Genomic DNA, 20,035 nt, shown 5'->3' on the forward strand with positions numbered 1-20,035 from the left:
ACGTTCCCCAAAACAGGTTGGTTTGTCCCCTGAGTAATCTGTCTTAATAGTTGCTCGTGGAGATGATAAGTGATGAATAATTTAGCACGCACGCGCACACATGCACACATGCTTTCCAGCACTTCACTGCTGTAATTAAAGAATGTGAAACTTCGTTTGTTATACAAAATTATTGCTGAATTATTCAGAACCTGGGTAATTACTAAAACGGTGTAGGAATTTGCCAGCGGAAAAAGGGACCCTCTGGAGGCGTCACCTGCGAGGTATTTGCAATAAAGCCAATTGTGTCTGCGACCTCACATTTGGAGACGTCGCTCATGGTATGTTGAAGGTTTTTTCCCCCAAAAAGACAGATAATCCACTTCTTTTATACTAATATGCCACAGTGAAATAAGCTTCGCAAAACTGCTCCAGCATGTTGTAAGCAGCTGTCCAATACATCTGCATTTTGATGGGAAGAGTCAGCGCCTAATATAAATGCAATGATAGGATTATTAATATTATGCCAGGCACTGTACAAATTAAATTAAAGATGGAGAGTACAATCTTGTGCATTGTGTCCTGGGAGTAAAGTTCACTGAACACAGGATGATGATGACGATGATGATGATGATTCCACTGTGTTTGGTCAAATTTACTCCCATTTTAATTATTTATAAACTGCTTTTCTAGCAGGTTCAGTATAATGCCCATTTTTCGTTCCATAAAGGGAAAACAACCCTGAGCAGTATTAAAATCCACTGAACATCCAGGGGCAGAGGGCAGTTTTTGCTTTCTAAAACTCAGCAGCCCAATTTCTCAGCAGGAGACAGCATTGCAGACACACGAAAGCTGATGGTGTCTATGGCCCTTGGACTACCACCACTTCCATCATCCTTGGCCAACATGACCAAGAAATGGAGGGGATGGCTTTAGCCCAGCCCCTGAGGATCAGGTTGCTTATCCCACGCTCCACTCTTCCCCATCTTGATGCTTCCAGGTGTGTTGGACTACCGTTGGACTACTGTTCCCATCATCCTTGGCCCCTCTAAACCCCTCTTGCCAATACCTAATTGTAAACTTGCCCTCCACAAATCCAGGCCCAAGCAGACCTAAAAGGTCAATAATTCTTACGTGTGCTTCAACACCACTGCTCCCCCCAAATCATATCGGAATTGATGATTTTGTTGTTACAATGCCGGCTGGCTGGGGAATTCTGGGAGTTGAAGTCCACCCATCTTAAAGTTGCTGAGGTTGAGGAACCCTGCCCTAGAGCATATTCCACAGATGACCATCCAGAAGACCTCTAGCTGCCAGACCTTCACAGACATCACGGGGCAGTCTGTCCCACCGGCTGATAGCTCATCCCGTCCGAAAAATTCCTTCCAGCCCAGCAACTGCATCGCCTTTCCCCGTTTATGCCTGGCATTTGGCATTCTGAGATAGACAGCCACTGCCCAGGGAGGTTCCACGTAGGTCCTACGGGGCTGTTGGTGTTCCCTTCTGACCGCCAGCGTCAGAACCGCTCTGAAAGCCAAACAACACTGAGACGCTGTCAACGTCTCTGGCAGGAGTGATGGATTGCCCTCTCTGTTAGAGAGCTTTTGGGTAGAAACGTGTCAGCATTAGGAAGAAGATCAATTTGATGTGACTGTTTATTATATTTTTCCGCCTTCCTTGGTACTATTACCGTGATGAGGCTTTATTGGTTTTATTCTTATCTGTATGATAAATTTTATCATATTCTCTGACATGGCTCCAAGATCCATAAGCTTTTTTTATCATATTGGCAGAGTGGTACTTCTCCATATTTTTCCTGTTGGGCGGGCGGTCTGTCTGTCTGTCTGTCTGTCTGTCTGTCTGTCTGTCTGTCCGTCCGTCCGTCTATCTATCTATCTATCTATCTATCTATCTATCTATCTATCTATCTATCTATCTATCTACCTATCTATTTATCTATTTGAAAACCATATTTTTCCCATCGCAAGCAAAGGGAGGGGATGGATTCAAACTCTCCCCAGAACTGGAGTCAATGATTCTCCATTTTACACAGGCCACAGCAGAGAGCGGAGATGGGGTTTGAATCCAGAGGATTCATTTCTCTTCCCCATCTCCAGCCCTCCCCCCTCCCTGCCACATTTGAGGGCTAAACTAGAAGAGATTTCCAGAGCCTTGTCTCTGTTCTTAGAGAGGAAAATCAAAATACTCCTAGGGGATGCTCCCTGCGGGTTCATAAAACTCCTTTCTAATCAGCTCAACTAAAAACCAGGGCGGGGACGGGGACGGGGACCACACCACCATCAGCAACTGTTTTGCGAATGGTCACTCTTCATAAGTAATTATCACTTTCTGGACCTCCTGAATTTCCTTTCCCTCTTTGACAGTTCCCTCCCCATCCATATGCTCGTAGGGGGTGTAGGCATAAATATTGGTGGATTATAGCAAGACTATTTCAGTTGCACGGAGCTAGAGCGAAAGAGAAATTGCACAATTATAGGGTTGGTAATAATGTGCTCAAGGGAGCTGGATCCCAAAGCTTCCCCCCCCAATAAACTCCAAAACAATTCTTTAAAAACACTCTGAGGACATGGTGAGAACATAGCAGGTGAGGATATGCTAGCCTCACCCAAGATTTCAGGGGTTGTACATGAAATTTTAACTGTTCCGGAGGTTGGGAGTTGTTGATTTTGAAAAAAATGCATCCAGAACTCCCAAGATCCTTTCTGTCTTATCACAAACCCCTAGTCTTTTGCTAATGGTCACTATCTGTAGATATGTGTCCTTCCACCATTCACCCCATCCTCTTTCCTGTGTCTTCAACAACATCGATGGGTCTACATGATGCTCCTTCTCTCTGCCATATTTCTATGAAGAAGACCATGCACTGTTACAGTGCCTCAGAAAGAAATGGGTTTGTCTTCAAGACATCACACAAAGCTTGCTGTTGGTTTTGCTATACTGACCTGACTTGGCTCTCCTCTTCGGGGAACTCTTCCTTAAACTCTTTGTTGGTCTTGGCCCACTTTGGAGATGGTTACCAAGACAGGAAGAAAGTCAAAGGAGGAGATTTCTGCAGCTTGGCACGCCTTCTGAATGTTCTAGAGATATTTCCTCAAAGTCTTGCCAAACGTCCATATCTCCGGTGCCTTCCATTTCCCACTCGGAAGATTCAATCCGCTTGGTGTATCCTGTCTCTTGAAACCCAAGAGCACACCCACTTTGCTTTATCTTCTTTCCCCCTCCTTCCCCCACCATCTTATCTTACAGGACCATTTGCCAACTCTGAAGGCTGTTGGGTCTACAAGATCACAGACTTCAGTAGAAGCCACCACGCTTGGAGTAGACATCATGGGTAACTGCATTCAGACTGTGAGTCTTTGCAAAGTTTTTGAGATCAAAAACTGAGGGGGGGGGGTCAAAATGTGGGGGAAGGAGATCAAAGCTTGGGGGGGAAGAAGAGAGGGGAACTAATGTAATGCAACGGTGAAGGTGCTAGACTAGGAGTGGAGAGATCCTTCCAGTCCCCCCTTAGCCATGGAGGCTCCCTGGAGGACATTGGGACAATCCCTCCCCCTCAACCCAAGAACCAGAATGGTCTAGAGGTGAGGGTGCTGGACTTGGAGTGGGAAGACCTGGGTTCAAGTCCCCCCTTGGCCACAGAAACTTCTTGGGGAACTTTCTCTCAGTCTAGTCTAGCTTACAAGGTTGTTGTAAAGAAACTTTGTGGAAGGAGTATTATATACATTGAGATTTATAGATTTAGGAATAGGTATAAATACAGATGAAGACTTAATACCTCAGAAAGCCGGTGTAGTGGTGAAAGAGTTGGACAAGGAGTCAAGAGATCTGGGTTCAACTCCTGTCTCAGCCACGGAAAGTCCATAGATGCTTTTAGCTAGAAAAACTTTTTTAGCTAAAAAGCTTTTTACCCACAGGGTTGTTGTGGGTAAAAAATGGGAGGAAGGAGCTCCATGTACGCCACTTTAAATTTTAATCTTCTGAAGGAAAGGCAAGATGGGGATCTACAAATACATAAAGGCTGACTCAGACAAAAGCTGGAGGACTGTTTTGTTGAAATAAGCTGGGTGTTATGTTTGTTCTTCCTCAGGAAAAATAAAGTGTTCCAAACAATTCATTTCTGAAAGGGCACAATAGAGTTTGGGTTGTGTTCACAGAGTAGGGGGGGCTGCTTTGCTTTTGCAAAACTTCCAGGAACTACCATGCAATCTCAGGCTACCGAATGGTTACATGGCCTTCCAGGAAGTGTTTCTGAGAAGCAGAGAAATGCCCCCCGCCCCCCAAAATATGGATATTTTTGGCCAAGACAAAAAAAGAGAAACTTATTCTGAACCTTTATCAAAAGTAAATTTCATTGCTAACCTCAAACCAACCAGTAAATTAATTTATGTTTGGATCTCTTCTTTCAAATCTGACATTAACCTTTCTGGAGCAGAAATCAGCCAGCAAAATAATCATGAAAAGAAGGCAAAATTCATTCCCTAGAAGCCTGTGACCTTCCTGTGCAGACAATAAAAAGTGAAAGAATTATGCAATTTGATACAAGACAGCTATATATGATCCCAATTGTAGTAGACTGAAGGATATAGACCTTCTAAATCGGTATTTAAATGGAAATTTTATATGTCATGAGAAGAAAGAAAGAAATGTTTTTCCCCAAATCTCCCAGAAATAACAGTATTTATATACAGTCATAAGAAAACTGCAAAGAGAGGCTAGACAATCAATCTATAAAAGCCTGAAATATCAATAGACAAAATGATATTATTCAACCAAGCAAAATGCCTTTGCTCCCATAAACAGTCCCTTAATTTGCACAGACGAATTTGTGAGGGGAACACGCATGGGGCACAACAGATAAGCCATTTTTATTTTAGCCTGACTAAAGGCCTCGTGCTGCGCAAGGAAAAGGCTCGGATTTTGTAAAAGCGCTGGGAGGGGGCGATTTCAGTGCACGCAGATCGAGGTGCAGAAATGCATGGCAAAAACCAGGTTACCCACCGGTCACAGTCGAAAGGCAAATACCAGAAGTGCAACCGTTTGCCAGGTGGGAACACATGCAACGGATGGGTCTAGCAATAAGTTTTAGATTTGCGATCTTGGTAGAATCCCCATGTTCATGAAACAGGTCACTCCTAAATCCAGAAGGGCTCAAGGTGGCCATCATGCGAGCAGCAGATGATTGGAACAGTGGAAAGGGGGTCCACAGGCCAACCCACGTATCGTGGCTCTGTAGCATCAGTTCTTGGCAGAGACTAAGCAAATTAACTCGGGTTTGACTGTTCCCTGTGCTATGGGATTATAACTCAAGCAGTGCTCAGAGATCCTAAAGGTGCCAAAGAATAAGACTTGAAGAGAACGACCAGGCCCCTTCTGTTCCCCCTAAATCTGGGGGTACTACTGTGAGTTAGTACAAATTTCTCCACTCAGAAGGAAGTGGGTTGAGAGGAATATCCAGGTTGGAGATGATCATTTTCCAGAAAGATTGAAACCTGGGTTTTCCTTTTCAAGTGAAGGCTGAAGTAGTATATCTTTGCCTGCCATTTACTAGGAGGACAACCCGTAAAGAGAAGCTGCCGGTTTGCCATTCAGGCTGCCTTTCTGATGGGAGGGAAAGCGAGTTAAGTCAGAGCTCCAGTCTGGCCCAGAAACACTTGTCTTAATGATTTTCTGCGCCGCTTCTGAAATTTTATTGTAAAGCTCTTTATTATTTTATGCTGCATTCTATATTTTACTGTTTTTATTGGGTTTGCAATTTAGCAATTTTATTGTATTTTAATGATGCTCCTCCTTGGGAAAGCAGCTTGAGATGTTTTTAAATTAAAAGATGGAGTAGAAATATGTTTTCCAAGGAATAAAAATAGAGGGGAGGAGGAAGGGAGGGAGAGGAGGAAAAGAAAGAAGGAAAGGATGTTCAGCTTTTAGGAGAAGTTGGGATCTCTGCTTGGTTAAACTACGATGGTGGATGAATTGGCTGGGCTTCGTGCAACATCTTTTTCTAATTCAAGCCTGTGATCTTATCGTAACCTAAAGGAAGGGGATGAAAAATGGTTTCATCTCTTTCCACACAGGAACGATACGGAGGCCACAAGGAAGAATGATTAAACATATAAAAATTCACCACTCACCCGCTTCGAGCAAGGTTTTGCTTGGAGAAGCGATCTCTCTCGCACGCACACAAGCACCCTTTTTCCACCGACGCTTGGGCCCGCGGATGACGACATCGTCAGCCTTCACTTGAAAAGGAAAACCCAGGTTTCAATCTTTCTGGAAAATGATCATCTCCAACCTGGATATTCCTCTCAACCCACTTCCTTCTGAGTGGAGAAATTTGTACTAACTCACAGTAGTACCCCCAGATTTAGGGGGAACAGAAGGGGCCTGGTCGGTCTCTTCAAATCTTATTCTTTGGCACCTTTAGGATCTCTGAGCACTGCTTGAGTTATAATCCCATAGCACAGGGAACAGTCAAACCTGAGTTAATTTGCTTAGTCTCTGCCAAGAACTGATGCTACAGAGCCATGATACGTGGGTTGGCCTGTGGACCCCCTTTCCACTGTTCCAATCATCTGCTGCTCGCATGACGGCCACCTTGAGCCCTTCTGGATTTAGGAGTGACCTGTTTCAACCCTAAACTTTAGCACAGGGATAAAATTAAGAAAGCTTGATGGGTTAAACCAGGATGGAAGAAATGTTAAAGGAACGTCTGGATTTGGAAGTCCCTACTTGCAATTTCTCCCATTTCCCCCTGTACAAAGTTGGCTTCTGTTTTTCCATCTTATGCTCAGGATGCTTGAGAATTTCTGTCAGATTTCTTCCTGGGATGGTTTTTGAACAGACTCAGAGGGACGGAGGTCTTCTCTGGCTGACGATTAAGAACGAGGGAAGCTAGAAGGGCTGAAGGCCACGGGAGAGAGGATTGTGCAAAAACAGACCACGCACCCACACACCACACTCGTCCAGCTGGGAGAACTTTGCAGAATTTTTTTTTTCTTTCCTTAAGTGAGAAGTGATAGGGGGGAAAGCACAAGGGCAATTTTAACTACATGAACCTGCAGGCCTGGGGGGCGGCGGCGGGGGGGAGAAGAAGTGATAACCTCTTTGCCCTAAACTTTTTCTCCTCTCATTGGGGCAATTTCCCAGAATGGCTGGCTACTCCTCTGAGCAACATTTCTCTCCTTATTCCCCTTCTCAGTGCTCTTTTGGAGCCATTTTTCCTAGCCTTATATTTCCTGTGCCACCAAGAATGTGATGGATTGCGGGAACAATAGCTCACCCTCTTGCGAAATAAATACAGGAAATATTTTTGGAGCAACGTAGTCAGCCACCCCATTAATTTCAACCGTGAGCAGTAGAAAAACCCAGGCCAGTTTCCATCTGCCGGCAGGGAGGGAACGGTGCATTCATGAAGCTGTAGCAAAGGATTGGCACCTCTCCCAGGTTAATTGGATAATGGGCTTCCACTGCAGAAATGGGCGAAGGGGTATTGCTGGGTAGCTGTGCCAGGCCATTGTTTAGATTTTTTTTTTTAATTTATTGCAGTCAAAACAGAAATGAATCGCTTCTTTTCTGCCGCGGGGCAGTGGGATTTTTCTTATGGAATTAGCCAAGGCCTTTCCTTTATAAAATATTGCCTCTATGAGATGCAGAATTCACTTACGGAACTCACGGCCACAAGACTTTCGGGGCGAAAAAGGACTGGGAAATTGCATGGATGGCGGATTTTCAAGGATAGGAATTGTGTTTTTCAGTCCTGTGTAGGAAGGAAATAATCTGTTGGGAATAGTTTCTCCAGCAAGACTGGTTTAACAAGGGGAGAGGGGGAGAGGCAAAAATACAGCTTTAGTATTCTCATTCAGTTGGTTGAAGAAGATTTTTCTTTCAAAAGAGAAGAGGATTTAGGTGCAGTTCTCCCCAGCCAAGGGTGGGATTGTTGCAATTGCTTAGTGACCCCAGAAAGAGTGTGAATTTATTTATTTATTTATTTATTTTGCACACATCTTTTTCATACCAGCTGCAGCCTCCCTGGCTTCCCCATCATTCCCAACAGAAGATATTGGGGAGTTCTGATTTTTCGGACTGGGAAATATGAGCAGCCAGGGAGGCTTCCAGTTGATGGAATTATATGAAGATCTATCCCATAACATGATACCAGCAGTAAAGGAAGGTCCAACCTGCCAGGAGAAATCCAGAAGAAATTCTCAAGCATCCTGACAAAATGTATTAAAATGGAATCTCTTTTTCTTCAGGGAAATAAAACTTTGACAAACTGCAACCCAGATTTTGGCACAGTGTTAATTCCTTTCACTGCTTTCTCAATTTTTTCTGATTCCTTTCTTCTTGTTTTGATCCCACCTTGTTCTCTTCATTCTCCTCACTGCTGAGAGTAACCCATATTTAAGTAAAACCTTCATGCTCAATGGCAGCGTATCTTCCTGTAGCATAATGCAGGGAACAAATTGCAGGAAAATCTCTCTCTCTCTTCACGCACACACACATACACATCCCCTGTTTGTGAGCCTTTAGACCAGTGTTTCTCAACCTTGGCAGCTTTAAGATGTGTGGACTTCAACTTGAATTCCACATATCTTAAAGTTGCCAAGGTTGAGAAACACTGCTTTAGACCATCAAATTTCCTGCTGAAACCAGAGTTCTTGAGTAGGCAGAAATTTGGTCTAATGCAGTGAGGGTGTGTTAAAGATGTTTGCAATTATAGTTTGGATATTCAGCTTAATGAAGTCACGTCAAACTCAGCAACAATTTATTTTGTATGGTAGGCACTTGGGGAAAACACTGATTTCCTTTTCCTCTTTCCTTCCATTTATTCCAAAGATTCTGAATTAACGCAAGCGTTTCCCAATTAGACACCCAACAACTTTTGCAAATAGCCTGGGATTCTTCCCCTACGGGGTTGGGGGTGATCCTTTCTGAAGTCTTCATTATCTGACACAACAGCTCTGTTTTTCATCCCTGCGGGAACACGGCATCCCTAAAGTTTCTGCACAGCCTTCAACCTTTGGTGGACTTGTCTTCCAGCAAATCTCTGACCACAACGCTGTTGTGTGGATGGCCAACTGGAGCCCCAGTCTCCATTTGTCTGTCTGTACCATCACGCTAAAAATTTCCTCCTCTTCCTCCTCCTCTTCCTCCCCCCCCCCCTTATTTCAGTCTCAGGTTCCCCTTCGGGGCAGGTCTCTCTCAGCCTCCCAAAGTTGGTCTTTTCCCATGCTGTTTGACAAGCCATAAGCATAACTCCCAGATAATAAATGTGTTTAAGGAAAGGCTAAGGTGAGAGATAAATTTCCATTAATTCAGAGTGGCCATCTAGCAAGGGAGGCATAAAGTTATCAAAGGAAATGTCTGGGAGGGAAATGAATTCATATGCCAAGGAAGTGTGCCCTTCAGTAACTTTTTTCCTTTTTTCTGAGCCAAATAGATCCCCTGTTCTTTGAAATCTTAAACACAAACACATACAAAGCCTCCTTGGGATACGCAAAAGCTCCCCTCGGCCCCACACCTTTGGCAGACTGGGCTGACATCTTCAAACCAAGTTGCTCTTCCTATCTTCTCGGCTCTCCTCCTTTTCCCCCACTTGTTCAAGATGTGCAGACATGATCCTCATCCAGTGTTATCCCCCAACACCCTTGTAAGGTAGGCTAAGCTGAAAGGAGGGGGATGAGTTCTATGCCCCCCAGTGAACTTCATGGCTGATCAGAGGAACTGACTCAATATCCTAATTTAACACAGAGATGTATCACCAACAGACCACCTGAGGCCACCTCGTTCTGTGCTCCACAGAGCACCCCAAATTGCTCCGTCAAAATTAAGCATCCCCTTTCATGGTCTTTGCCATTCAGACGGGTGGGTCATTGACTGCCCAACGCTGAAGGGCACCTATTTCTCCTCCTTGGCAAAGAAATGCTTAAACAATCCCCTTGTACAGAGACAAGGAACCAACAGGGACTAGGCCTACATTTTTGATGCCTGAGGCGAGAGGCAGAATGGCGCGGCTTCTGTATCTAAAACCCAATTAAGCTCACAGTTGAATCTTTATTTAACTTTGACAATGCTGCTTTCCAAGATGGCAAATAAATTAAGAGGGGCAGAGCAGGCTACGGGGCCCGCGGTTCTGTCTGCCAGCATCTTCCTTCTTGCCATCCCACATCCATGGAGTAGTTTCCAAAACCACAGGGAGAAAGGACAGTCCAATAATTGACTGGGATAAAGTTGTGTTGTGATTGTACGGCTAGTTCATTTTCAACATAAGGCAGATGCAAACCTTCTTCTAGTTAAAAAAAAAAAAAAATCGAAACACACCATCCTTTATTGAGTAAGGAAGAAAAAAAATGTCCCTGTGTGTTATGGGGTGTTACGGGGGTATAAGGCGTGCGGGCGCTGGATTTCGGACTACAAGAAAGAAGAGTTAAAGAGTTAAATCTGGCAGCAGAAAAGTCTGTGGCCCTACCTTGCAAGTTAATGTAGCATATTCTTATACTCTATATCCTCTTCCAAATGCAATTATTCTAAGTGAATATGACAAGCAAAAAAATAGAGAGATGCGGAACTTCCTAGAAACAGCTCATAAATCTTCCCCAGGGTGGTTATGACTTCTCTTCCCAGTCCTTGGAATGGAAATTCCCCCTGCTTGGGGAGAAATCTTGAGTCTAAAAAAATGGGGTAGTTTCCAGATTAGAACGGCACAGCGTCTTGTGGCATTTTATAGACTTTTTTATAGGCTTACAAACATACTTCATAATCTTTCTGGATTAAGAATACCACATCAGGCATAACTTCTAAACCCAAGGAGAACTGGCCCAATGTATTTTTAGCCACATTTCTTCAAATTTTAGTTTTAATGTACTATCTATGGGATCCCACCGGAGGAGTGAGCAGATGTGCTTATCTGATGCTTCACATCACCCAGACATGTAGGACTTCAAGGCCCATCATCTCTCAGCTATCTACGGTCATGCTGAATGAGGGATTGTAGGACCGACACCCTTGAAGCTCACCAACCTGTGGATGACCTCAGTTAACTTCAACAAGTTGCACTGCATATTTTCAGTTTATGCTTAACTTCCAGTAAATGGAAGACATTATCTGGGAAAAGATAACATGAAAGCTCCTGAAATGACTTGGTCAAAAGATGGAATCACACTTCTGGATATGGTATTTCCTTGCAGTTATCACCTCTTCCTTGCATACCCCCACAATTTGCCATGGAGTTTTGCCCAAGGAGGACATTCTCAAAACTCTGAATTTTACAGGAGGCAGGGAAAAAAATGAAATAACTTCACTAGGGGTAAGCTAATCTTGCTCAGTTTTGTTTCATTTCATCTTCCACAACCCAAATTCCCATGTGACCAACTTTGGTGGTGTTATTCCAGTGACTCCTCCATTAACGTGTCTGCATTCAAGGGTTCCAGGTAAATTTCAACCTCAGTTTTATAGTCTAATAGGCAGGAAGTGGTGTCTGTGGAAGCCCGAAATCCACTGAATGAGAACTGAGGTACTTAATGCCATTTATGTCATTCGCATGATTTTCTGTCATGGGTATGACTACAAAGTCCCTTGGTGTGACTCCAAAGTTGGAGGAGCAGCTTCCATGGTTGAGGGAACTAGAACCGGGGTCTCCATACTCCTATTCCAGCATCTTCAGCATCCTACCACCCAGGCTTTCACGTTCTCTCTCATTCCTATTTTCTTTCATATATTTTTCATAGTTTCTCTTATGCCGCTCACCTCTCCGTCTTCCCCTCTCCAACCTGTAGGATCAAAGCTACAGCATCATCTTCAATTTCTCAGCCGACCCAGATTTCTGGCAGCAGATCGACAACTTCACCCAGAATGAAACAGAGGAAGACTACTGGCCACAGAACGTCGCTGAACCGTGCCAGTACACTTTTTGCTCCACGTTTATTGGTGGTATTCCGATTTTCCTGGGAATAGCCAGCACCCTGGGAATCTTAGGCAATGTGATGCTTGGGGTCGCCTTGGCCAAGTGCCCTCGGTTTTGGGATCAACGCCATCCAGGCAAAGTGGAACTCTTTCTGCTCGCAATAGCGGGGGTCACCTTTGCTTCCATTTTGCCCTTTTTCGCCCTGGGAATCAGCCGGAGATGGGCCTTTGAAGACCGACTCTGCCAAGTGGCCCATGGACTGAAGTTCGGGTGCCTCTTTGCTCAGGGGTTGCTGGCAGCTGGCAGTGCCTGCCAAAGTCCCTGGGGTCTCCCCAGGCCACTTTTGCCCACCCTGCTCTGGATCATGGGATTCCTCTGTGCGACCCCAGCGGCTCTGGTGAGCAGCACTAATGGAGTCTGTGTCCCAAATGGTCTCACTGAGCTTCACACCTGGTCCCTGGTCCATGTTGTTTTCTGCTTGGTCATTTTCGTACTTCTCCCACCCACCATGATGTGTCTCAAAGGGTGTGGAAAGAGCTGGCACCCCCATTTTAATATCAGCTGGGTTTTTTATCTCTTCTGGGCCCCCTATGGTGTCGCCGTGTTTCTGGTCATGCTTCAGGAAGAAACATCACTTACCCAAGCTTGCAGTTTTCTGGAACATCTCAACTCCTTTCTGGGGTTCTCTGAAGGATGGGGTATCCTTCACTGCTACCTGTGCCCCTTGTTAATTTTGGGGTTGGGCTTTTATCACCGAAGGACAGTCCAAATGGGGAAGTGCTAATTTGAAAGGTCTCTCCTTTCCACAATCTGGAACTGGACCTCCCTGTTGCATCTCCTTCCCTTCCTGCAATGAAGCTATGGAGGCCCATCCCTGGTGCTGTGACAAGCAAGCTTTAATTATGCAACAAACCAAATTCTGCCTTTGAGTTCTGGCTTCAACAAGGGTGTTTTCTGCATCGCAAATAAAAGCTTTTTTGAAAATGGGCCCGTTTGTATGCTTTGGCTGAGTCGATTCTGGCACTTAGCTGCAGAGAAGACTTCTAGTGCTGGATTTTGAGGCACGATCCCCGTTTGGAATTATATTTGATTGCCTTGCTGGTAGGAGAGAAGTTGGGGTAAGGTGGGTGTGACTACAAAACCTATACAGGCAGGAGCAATGGAAGGTCATTGCAGACTTGATGCTTCCCCTCTGTCCAGATAATGGTCTTAGACAAATACCTGTTGAACCACCTCTAGTATAGGCATGGTTGTTGCATTCCAACAACCGTAGGATTTCTTTTTCCCCTAAAATGATCTCTCTAAGATCAGAGTGAGAACTCCAGCCTTAGTAGGGAACGTCCAACCATGGAAAACCCATCCTGGAAAAATTCAAGATAAGTTCTTTGCCCTCTTGAAGCTCCAGGATCAGGGAAATAGAGAAAGACTCACAACACATGCCCTCAGTATGGAAAGGACTTTATTGTCCTAGAGTTGGCCAGAAGAACGTCATCCCCTGGTAAGGGAAGGAAAACCCCTCTTTTGTTTTGATCCTCTAAACTTCTGACCTTCCAACACAGCAATGATTCATCTAAGGAGAGCGCTTGATTTAAGTGGCTAATTGCTCCCAAACTACCAAGTGATTGTTCTTACTCGCCTTTTGGGAAGCGATGGATTGCAAGGTGCCAAAATAAACAGCGAGGGGCAACCAGAAGCATTTGTTAATCAAGGGGTCACGGGCAACTTCTGTTTCTGAGAAGGCCCAACCTGGAGTTGATTACAGTTTCCCTCTAAGACAATTGGTGGAAAGCGGGAATGACCACACTTGGAAGAAATAGGACAGACCTTCTAATTAGGAGACCTTTGACTGCTGAGTCTCCTGCATTGTCACGTGATGCTACACCAGTATTTCTCAAACTTGGCAACTTTAAGACAGGTGGGAGTTGAAGTCCACCTGTCTTAAAGTTGCCAAGTTTGAGAAACACGGTGCTACACCACCCTCTACATCATCCTGGCTTGTTAAATGGAACCTAATTGCGCCTGGTGGGAGGAGCATGAATTGGCCCTCAGTGGATGAACGGGGTCTTCTGCCTCATTTCTCCTCCAGAAGTAGCTTCTCCATTTTGGCTTCGGGGAGAGATTCTGAGTTACCTCTCCACCAACAATGAGCAAGCCATGATGGATGGCTGTCCATGCTTCCCTGCCCACTAATTTGCACCCTCCCAGAGCCCCCTCGCAATTCCATTGCCAAACCAAGGAGCATGTTCAGCTCTAACCTGGCTTAGCAAGACGCCGTGCTTGATCATTTGAACGCTGAGACAGAGTCTCTTTGCTTCAGCCCTGAGTTGTATTCTTGAGGGTACTTCAGATATGGCATTGTAGCGATTCCCCCCCACCCCACCTACAGGACTTTGTAGCCACACACCCCAAAAGATGGGACTGGGTCAGGATGGCTCTCTGTCCCTCTTCTGCCCAGGTGGGTATAAGAAGAAGCTGAACCCTCGCCCACGGGGCTGTCTGTCTGCGTCTTTTCCAATGCAGGTTGTCGACTCTCTTGCAAAGGAACCAGAGCCCCTTCTGGCTTCATTCCCAGAATGCCTCTTTCGAAGCCAATATCCATCATCAGGTTGCACCACCAGCTCTGGAAACCCAAGCTGCAGCAAAGCAGTGCAACTCTGCAGAGGTTTGAGCTAAAATGAAGACCTTCCCTTACTTCCTTCCCCACTCCCACCATCCACAGGGCCATTAGATTTGAGCTCTGCAGGAAAGCAACCCCAGGATTGTTCCTCCTTACTAGCGGAGAGGCAAAATATTTGCTTCATTAAAACTGCGGGTAGGTAAGGCCCACCAGAGAGAGCTGCTTCGTGTTTTTTTCCCCTGTTCCAAAACGCATCTTCCACGCCTAAGAGATTGAGGTAGTTGGATTCAAACTGTAGCCGAGAGACGAGAGAATTGGGGACATAATTCAGTACTGGCACACCTGTCTTGGAACACCAACAGTCCCTGGTTTAATTTTCAGCATCTCCAATTTTAAAGAAAAGACTCTTCTTTACATGAGATTTTGGAGAAGTGCCCAACAGTCAATGTCGGGCAACTTCCCAAGAGAAGCGGTTTTGCTCCAAATTAATTTTGGCATCAAATGGGCCCATCGCTCAAGGTTAGTGGGGCGGAATTGCAGGCATAAATTTACAGATTCAGTCCTCCGGGAGGCTGGGAAAAATCCCGTTTTCACACTCAAGAGCCGGGGTTAACAACTTGGCTTTGTGTTTGACGGAGGCCCTCTAAAGCAGTGTCCCGCTTTCCTCCAAGTGAAATAAAATAAAAATAACCGAATCTGTGGGATGATTGCCTCAGGCTTGCAAGGTGGGACAAGCAATATTGTAGAAGCTTGCAAGATTTTGGCCATTTCTTTAAAAGAAAAAGAAGAAGAAGAAGAGGTCCATCACAACGAATGGTAAATCAGGGCCTGAAAATGAGAGAGGGATTGTGAGGAAGTTATAATCCACAGCCAGGTGACGTAGGGGAAGATATTTTTGAACAATAGACCCAGAAGTTAATTTTAAGAGCGTCTACCTCTATAGTGTTCAAAAGATGTTATGGAAAAGGAATATGTTTTACATGGCAAGATTGAGACCAATCCGAAAGTGGATTTAAAAAATGACAGGTTACAAGAACGATACGGAAAAAGATGCTACGCTGGATGTACAAATGGAACCAGCTGATGTCTTAACCATTACAAGGGATACACAAAAGGCCGGCTTGGATGACTCTCTTATATTGGCTTTACAAAAGAGACTCGTTAAAGCTCTGAAGGATTTTGTGAAAAGGAACAAAGAAAAAAATGAAAAAAAAATCTCTAGGACATTATTTGACGGGATTAAGGATCAAGATTGTTAAAAATACAAGGAAGGAATATAAAGTGGGTTTATTTGATCAAGGTTAACATAGATATGTTGTTATTTCTGGTAACCCTTAATGGACTTTTGCTGATCAGGACTGAATGATGAGGCTTTAAAATTTGTTTATAGATAAGAGATGAGACATAGGATGAAGAGATCGTTTGTTGTATTTTAAGAGAAGGCAAAAAGTTGTTAAAATTGTTTATACTTGTGATGAAGGGGAAAGTCATTTCTTTATATATTTCTTTTCTTTTTCTTTGCTATATTTTTCCTTTTTCTTTTTGTATTATTCCTTTTTTTCTCTGAACTTTCTATTTTTTCTTTTCTCTTTTTTGGAGTTTGCATGAGTTTATTACTGTAATCATTAATAAAATTATTATTAAAAAAAAAGACAATCCAGAGCCAAGCATATCCATGATCCAATTCCACATTAAGCAGTTGCATATGTTCTTCTAAAGCAGAGGTGGGTGGGCAACCTTCAGCCACAAAGCTGGACCCAGCCCATTTGGTAGTCTCCTCCCAACTAAAAAAAATTTGGTTGGCATGTTCACCTGCCTTTTCAAGGCAAGAAATGCAGAAAAATATTGGAAGTGCTGTGGATTATCAGTGGGGACAGATCTCCAGCAGTCTGGCGCAACTTGGCCCCTAACTAACTAGCTAACTGGCATTGCTAACATGAGATCAAACTATATTACTCTCCTTACCCTGAATAACAAGGAACTTAAAATTCTACCCTTCACTAAACCTCACTGCCCTCCCGCACCTTTTTCCCCCAAAGGTTAACCACTTTCAAGCCAGCAAAAGGTGATCTGTGCGTTCCTAGGATCCAGGGTTGCCTTGCTCTTCCTGGCCAAAATATGACTTTATATTTTGTGATAGAGCCTCCCTCCTGTGGGTTCCCCCCGCCCCCATGCAAGAATACACTTAGAAGACCATCTGATCAATGTGCTCCGCGCGTCAACTTCAAAAACACAGACACACACACAAAAATTGCAAACTTGCTTTCTTCCCCAGCCAAGTGTTGACGTGCTCCTTTGAAAGCATTTTACGAGCCCGGTTATTAATCTCATCGTATTAAAAATGAGATGCTTTAACCAGAATGGAAGCTTGAAAGCAGCCGATACCCTCACTCGTTCATTCTCTGCAGGCTTTTATTGACTATTGCTCAGTGAACTTAAATGCACATCAAATTAACATGCCCTTATGAAAATTGGGGGGAACAGAGCCTTGAAGCAGCCCAGGTGGGATTGTTGAGTCTGCACTGTCCCCTGCTGTCCGTGACGAGCATTACGGATTCCCCCGGCCAGACCGGCTGACTCCATCCTTTTAGCGAGATCTCTGCTTGTTTATTAGGTTCCATGGGCTGCGCGCCGCAGTTTTAAATTGGCAAGCAAGAGGAAATTTGCAATTCTTGTTGCACTGAGGGCATCACGAGTCTGTGGTCGATGACCCTGAATAAGAACTTCCATGCAAGGACGGAAAAGGAGACAGTAGAAATTTCAGCAGCGACAGGAGAGCAGTTCTGGCACGGCGGGGTGGATGGATGGATGGATGGATGGATGGATGGATGGATGGATATAGATAGATAGATAGATAGATAGATAGATAGACAGACAGACAGACAGACAGACAGACAGACAGACATATGGATGGGTGAATAGATGAATGCATATATAGATAGATAGGCATAGACGGACAGATAGATAGATGGATGGACAGATGGAGAGAGAGAGAGATGGATGGATGGATGGATGGAGATAGATAGATAGACAGACAGACAGACAGACAGACAGACAGAGATATGGATGGGTGGATAGATGAATGCATATATAGATAGGCATAGACGGACAGATAGATAGATGGATGGACAGATGGAGAGAGAGAGAGAGGGATGGATGGATGGATGGATGGAGATAGATAGATAGATAGATAGATAGATAGATAGATAGATAGATAGATAGATAGACAGACAGACAGACAGACAGACAGAGATATGGATGGGTGGATAGATGAATGCATATATAGATAGGCATAGACGGACAGATAGATAGATGGATGGACAGATGGAGAGAGAGAGAGAGGGATGGATGGATGGATGGATGGATGGATGGATGGATGGATGGATAGGGGTGAGTGAATGGGTGGGTGTCATTGGTGGATAGAAAATGCATTGGTGAGGCCTGCTTTATAGAGTCCAGTATCCTTATGGAAAGCTCATGGAGAATCCTGGGAGGTGAAGGTCACCCTCCCAAAATGTGTCAAATATTTACTTGGCCAATCTTGCTGACAGGAACACAGTCTTCTTTCCATCCTTTGCCCAGGCTTGAAAGCAAGAACGGACCCCAAAGGAAGGGGAGGCGTCTTCGTCCTCAAGCTTACTTCTTTCTCTCCCAGGCTCAAAGCCGTTGGTTATCACAAACCAGGGTGTGGTTGTCCTTCCCCTCTTGAGCGTTTTCCTCTTTCAAGCATCTTCACAGCCTCGTTTCCTCTCCTTCTGTTGGCTGTTTGCAGAAACAACATTGCCCATCGCTGGAAGGCCCTTGAGTCCCATCTCAGCCAGTTTCCGTACCATCTTCTTGCAAATACCGGCCAGCATCATCCTCATATTATTAGTAAGGGGCTGACGTGCAGAAACTGAGATGGGATGGTTTAGTGAAACCCAATTAACCATTTTATACCAGCAGGGCTAGCTCAAGATAATTCGCTGCCTGAGAATGTCGGTATGTTTGCATGTATAAGAAAAAAAATGGATGTTCTTGGCTCGCAGCTTAATCCCTTAAATTCTGCATTACCCTTCAGTACGGAACAAAATGGTCAATCTTCAACAAGGACAGCTAGTTCTGGTGTGGAAAAGCCTGAGTTGTAACTAGCTGCCATATACTGCTTAAAAATAAAGCATCTGTTAGGAAAACGAGGCGGTTGTTTTAAAGCAGCATCACCGTTAAAGACATGGAAATGGATGGCCTTTTTGCATGAAACCCTCTAAGATCCAATTAGTCAAATCAAACAAACATGCCAGTTGTACTTTCTCTCCAAATGTGTTTTCTAAACCTGGATTTAGGGTTTAGCGTGATGCGGGAAATGACCCAAAACATTTTCCCGTTGTTTCCTTCCCATCCCACCTACCCTCATCTTCTGAAAACAACCATCCGTCTGACTTCTAATCCCAACCAGAATAAAAAGTGAGTCGCTATGGTGAGGTTCGCCGGTAACACATGCTTTCCACTGCATTTGGAAAGGTGGTGGGGAAAGCCACTAAAGCTGGCTAAGATATCCTCCCCCCCCAAAAAAAACTTTTTTTTCCCAGTTAAATTCTTCCGATCACTTCTGTACCACAGTCGGAAATGACAACCCACAGTACAGAGTCAGAGGAAGTAGCATCGATTGCGAGGCTGATAACAAAATGTCTAAGATGTTAAACAGTCCCTCCTGTGTCTTTCCACCAGCACACCCTACTTCTGCTCCTGCAAATATGTCCTTTTCTTTTGCAGATAACAGCCTCATTTTTGCCCCTCTGGGCTTCAGCACCACTCCCTGCCCTCCCCCCTTTGTTCTTCCACTTTTCCCAAACCAGGACGAAAATGCCACTCCCTTCCTGGCATAAACAGGGATCTGCTTCAGTCCTTGGATGCCGGATTTAAGTTGCACCATTTTCCTGTTAATAACTCAGAGAGCTCCTCTGGTGTTATTAACTTTCTTCTCTAATTTGGAAGCGGGAGGGAACGGGGGGCTCCCATTTCCCAGCAATGCCTCCCCTGGGAACCTTAATTATCGTAGCGAAAGAACTCGTAATATGTACCCTTGGCTTGGAAGGGTAGCGCTGTGGTTGGAAATGGTCGCAGAGGGAGCACTGCGCCCCAGGGAGGAGAGGAAAGACCGTGCTTTTAAGCGGTCTCTGCAGCTTGTAAGAAAACCATCGGCCTTGCATCATGGATGCTTCATCTGCAGGTAATGAATTGCATATGAATCGCTGTATAAATGTGACACATCAATAAATAAATAACATACGACAAGAGTGTACGAAATGTCACGCGATGCCGCCTCGGGAAGCGAAAATCGTCGCTAACGAGGAAGACGTCGACAAGCTGGACTACAGTTGGGACCACCTGGAAACAGAAGGAAAGTTTTTGGCCAGAGGACCAAACCCGGTGGAGTGTAAGGAAGACGACCTTGGAGGTGGTCTGCGAGCTCTGTGGCCAACGACCCCAAGGGGTGAAACTAATACAAACTAACATAAACTAAGGAAGAAAAAAGAAAAAGA

At 44.7% G+C, this 20,035-nt stretch overlaps 1 protein-coding gene and 1 pseudogene across 1 annotated transcript; one reads left to right on the top strand and one right to left on the bottom strand.

Moving 5' to 3' along the window:
- The first annotated feature begins 3,210 nt into the window (after nucleotides 1-3,210).
- On the top strand, nucleotides 3,211-12,877 carry ACKR1 (atypical chemokine receptor 1 (Duffy blood group)). Its single transcript, XM_007436846.4, has 2 exons — nucleotides 3,211-3,348; nucleotides 11,769-12,877. Exons 1-2 carry the CDS (start codon nucleotides 3,328-3,330, stop codon nucleotides 12,678-12,680), a joined length of 933 nt encoding a protein of 310 aa, XP_007436908.1. The 5' UTR covers nucleotides 3,211-3,327; the 3' UTR covers nucleotides 12,681-12,877.
- A 4,325-nt stretch (nucleotides 12,878-17,202) lies between these two features.
- LOC148216369 (uncharacterized) lies at nucleotides 17,203-17,945 on the bottom strand (annotated as a pseudogene).
- Nucleotides 17,946-20,035: the final 2,090 nt, after the last annotated feature.

The sequence above is a fragment of the Python bivittatus genome, unplaced genomic scaffold (genome assembly GCF_059951505.1).
Source record: "Python bivittatus isolate LINGU-HERP-01145 unplaced genomic scaffold, Pbiv_v1 ctg000180_np1212, whole genome shotgun sequence".
In the NCBI taxonomy this organism is placed as follows: Eukaryota; Metazoa; Chordata; class Lepidosauria; order Squamata; family Pythonidae; genus Python; species Python bivittatus.

Excerpts from the sequence above, each read along its gene's own strand:
- ACKR1 (XM_007436846.4), top strand. The coding sequence starts at position 3,328 with ATGGGTAACTGCATTCAGACT. Across the intron at positions 3,349-11,768 it reads TGGGTAACTGCATTCAGACT|GATCAAAGCTACAGCATCAT; the intron begins GTGAGTCTTTGC and ends TCCAACCTGTAG.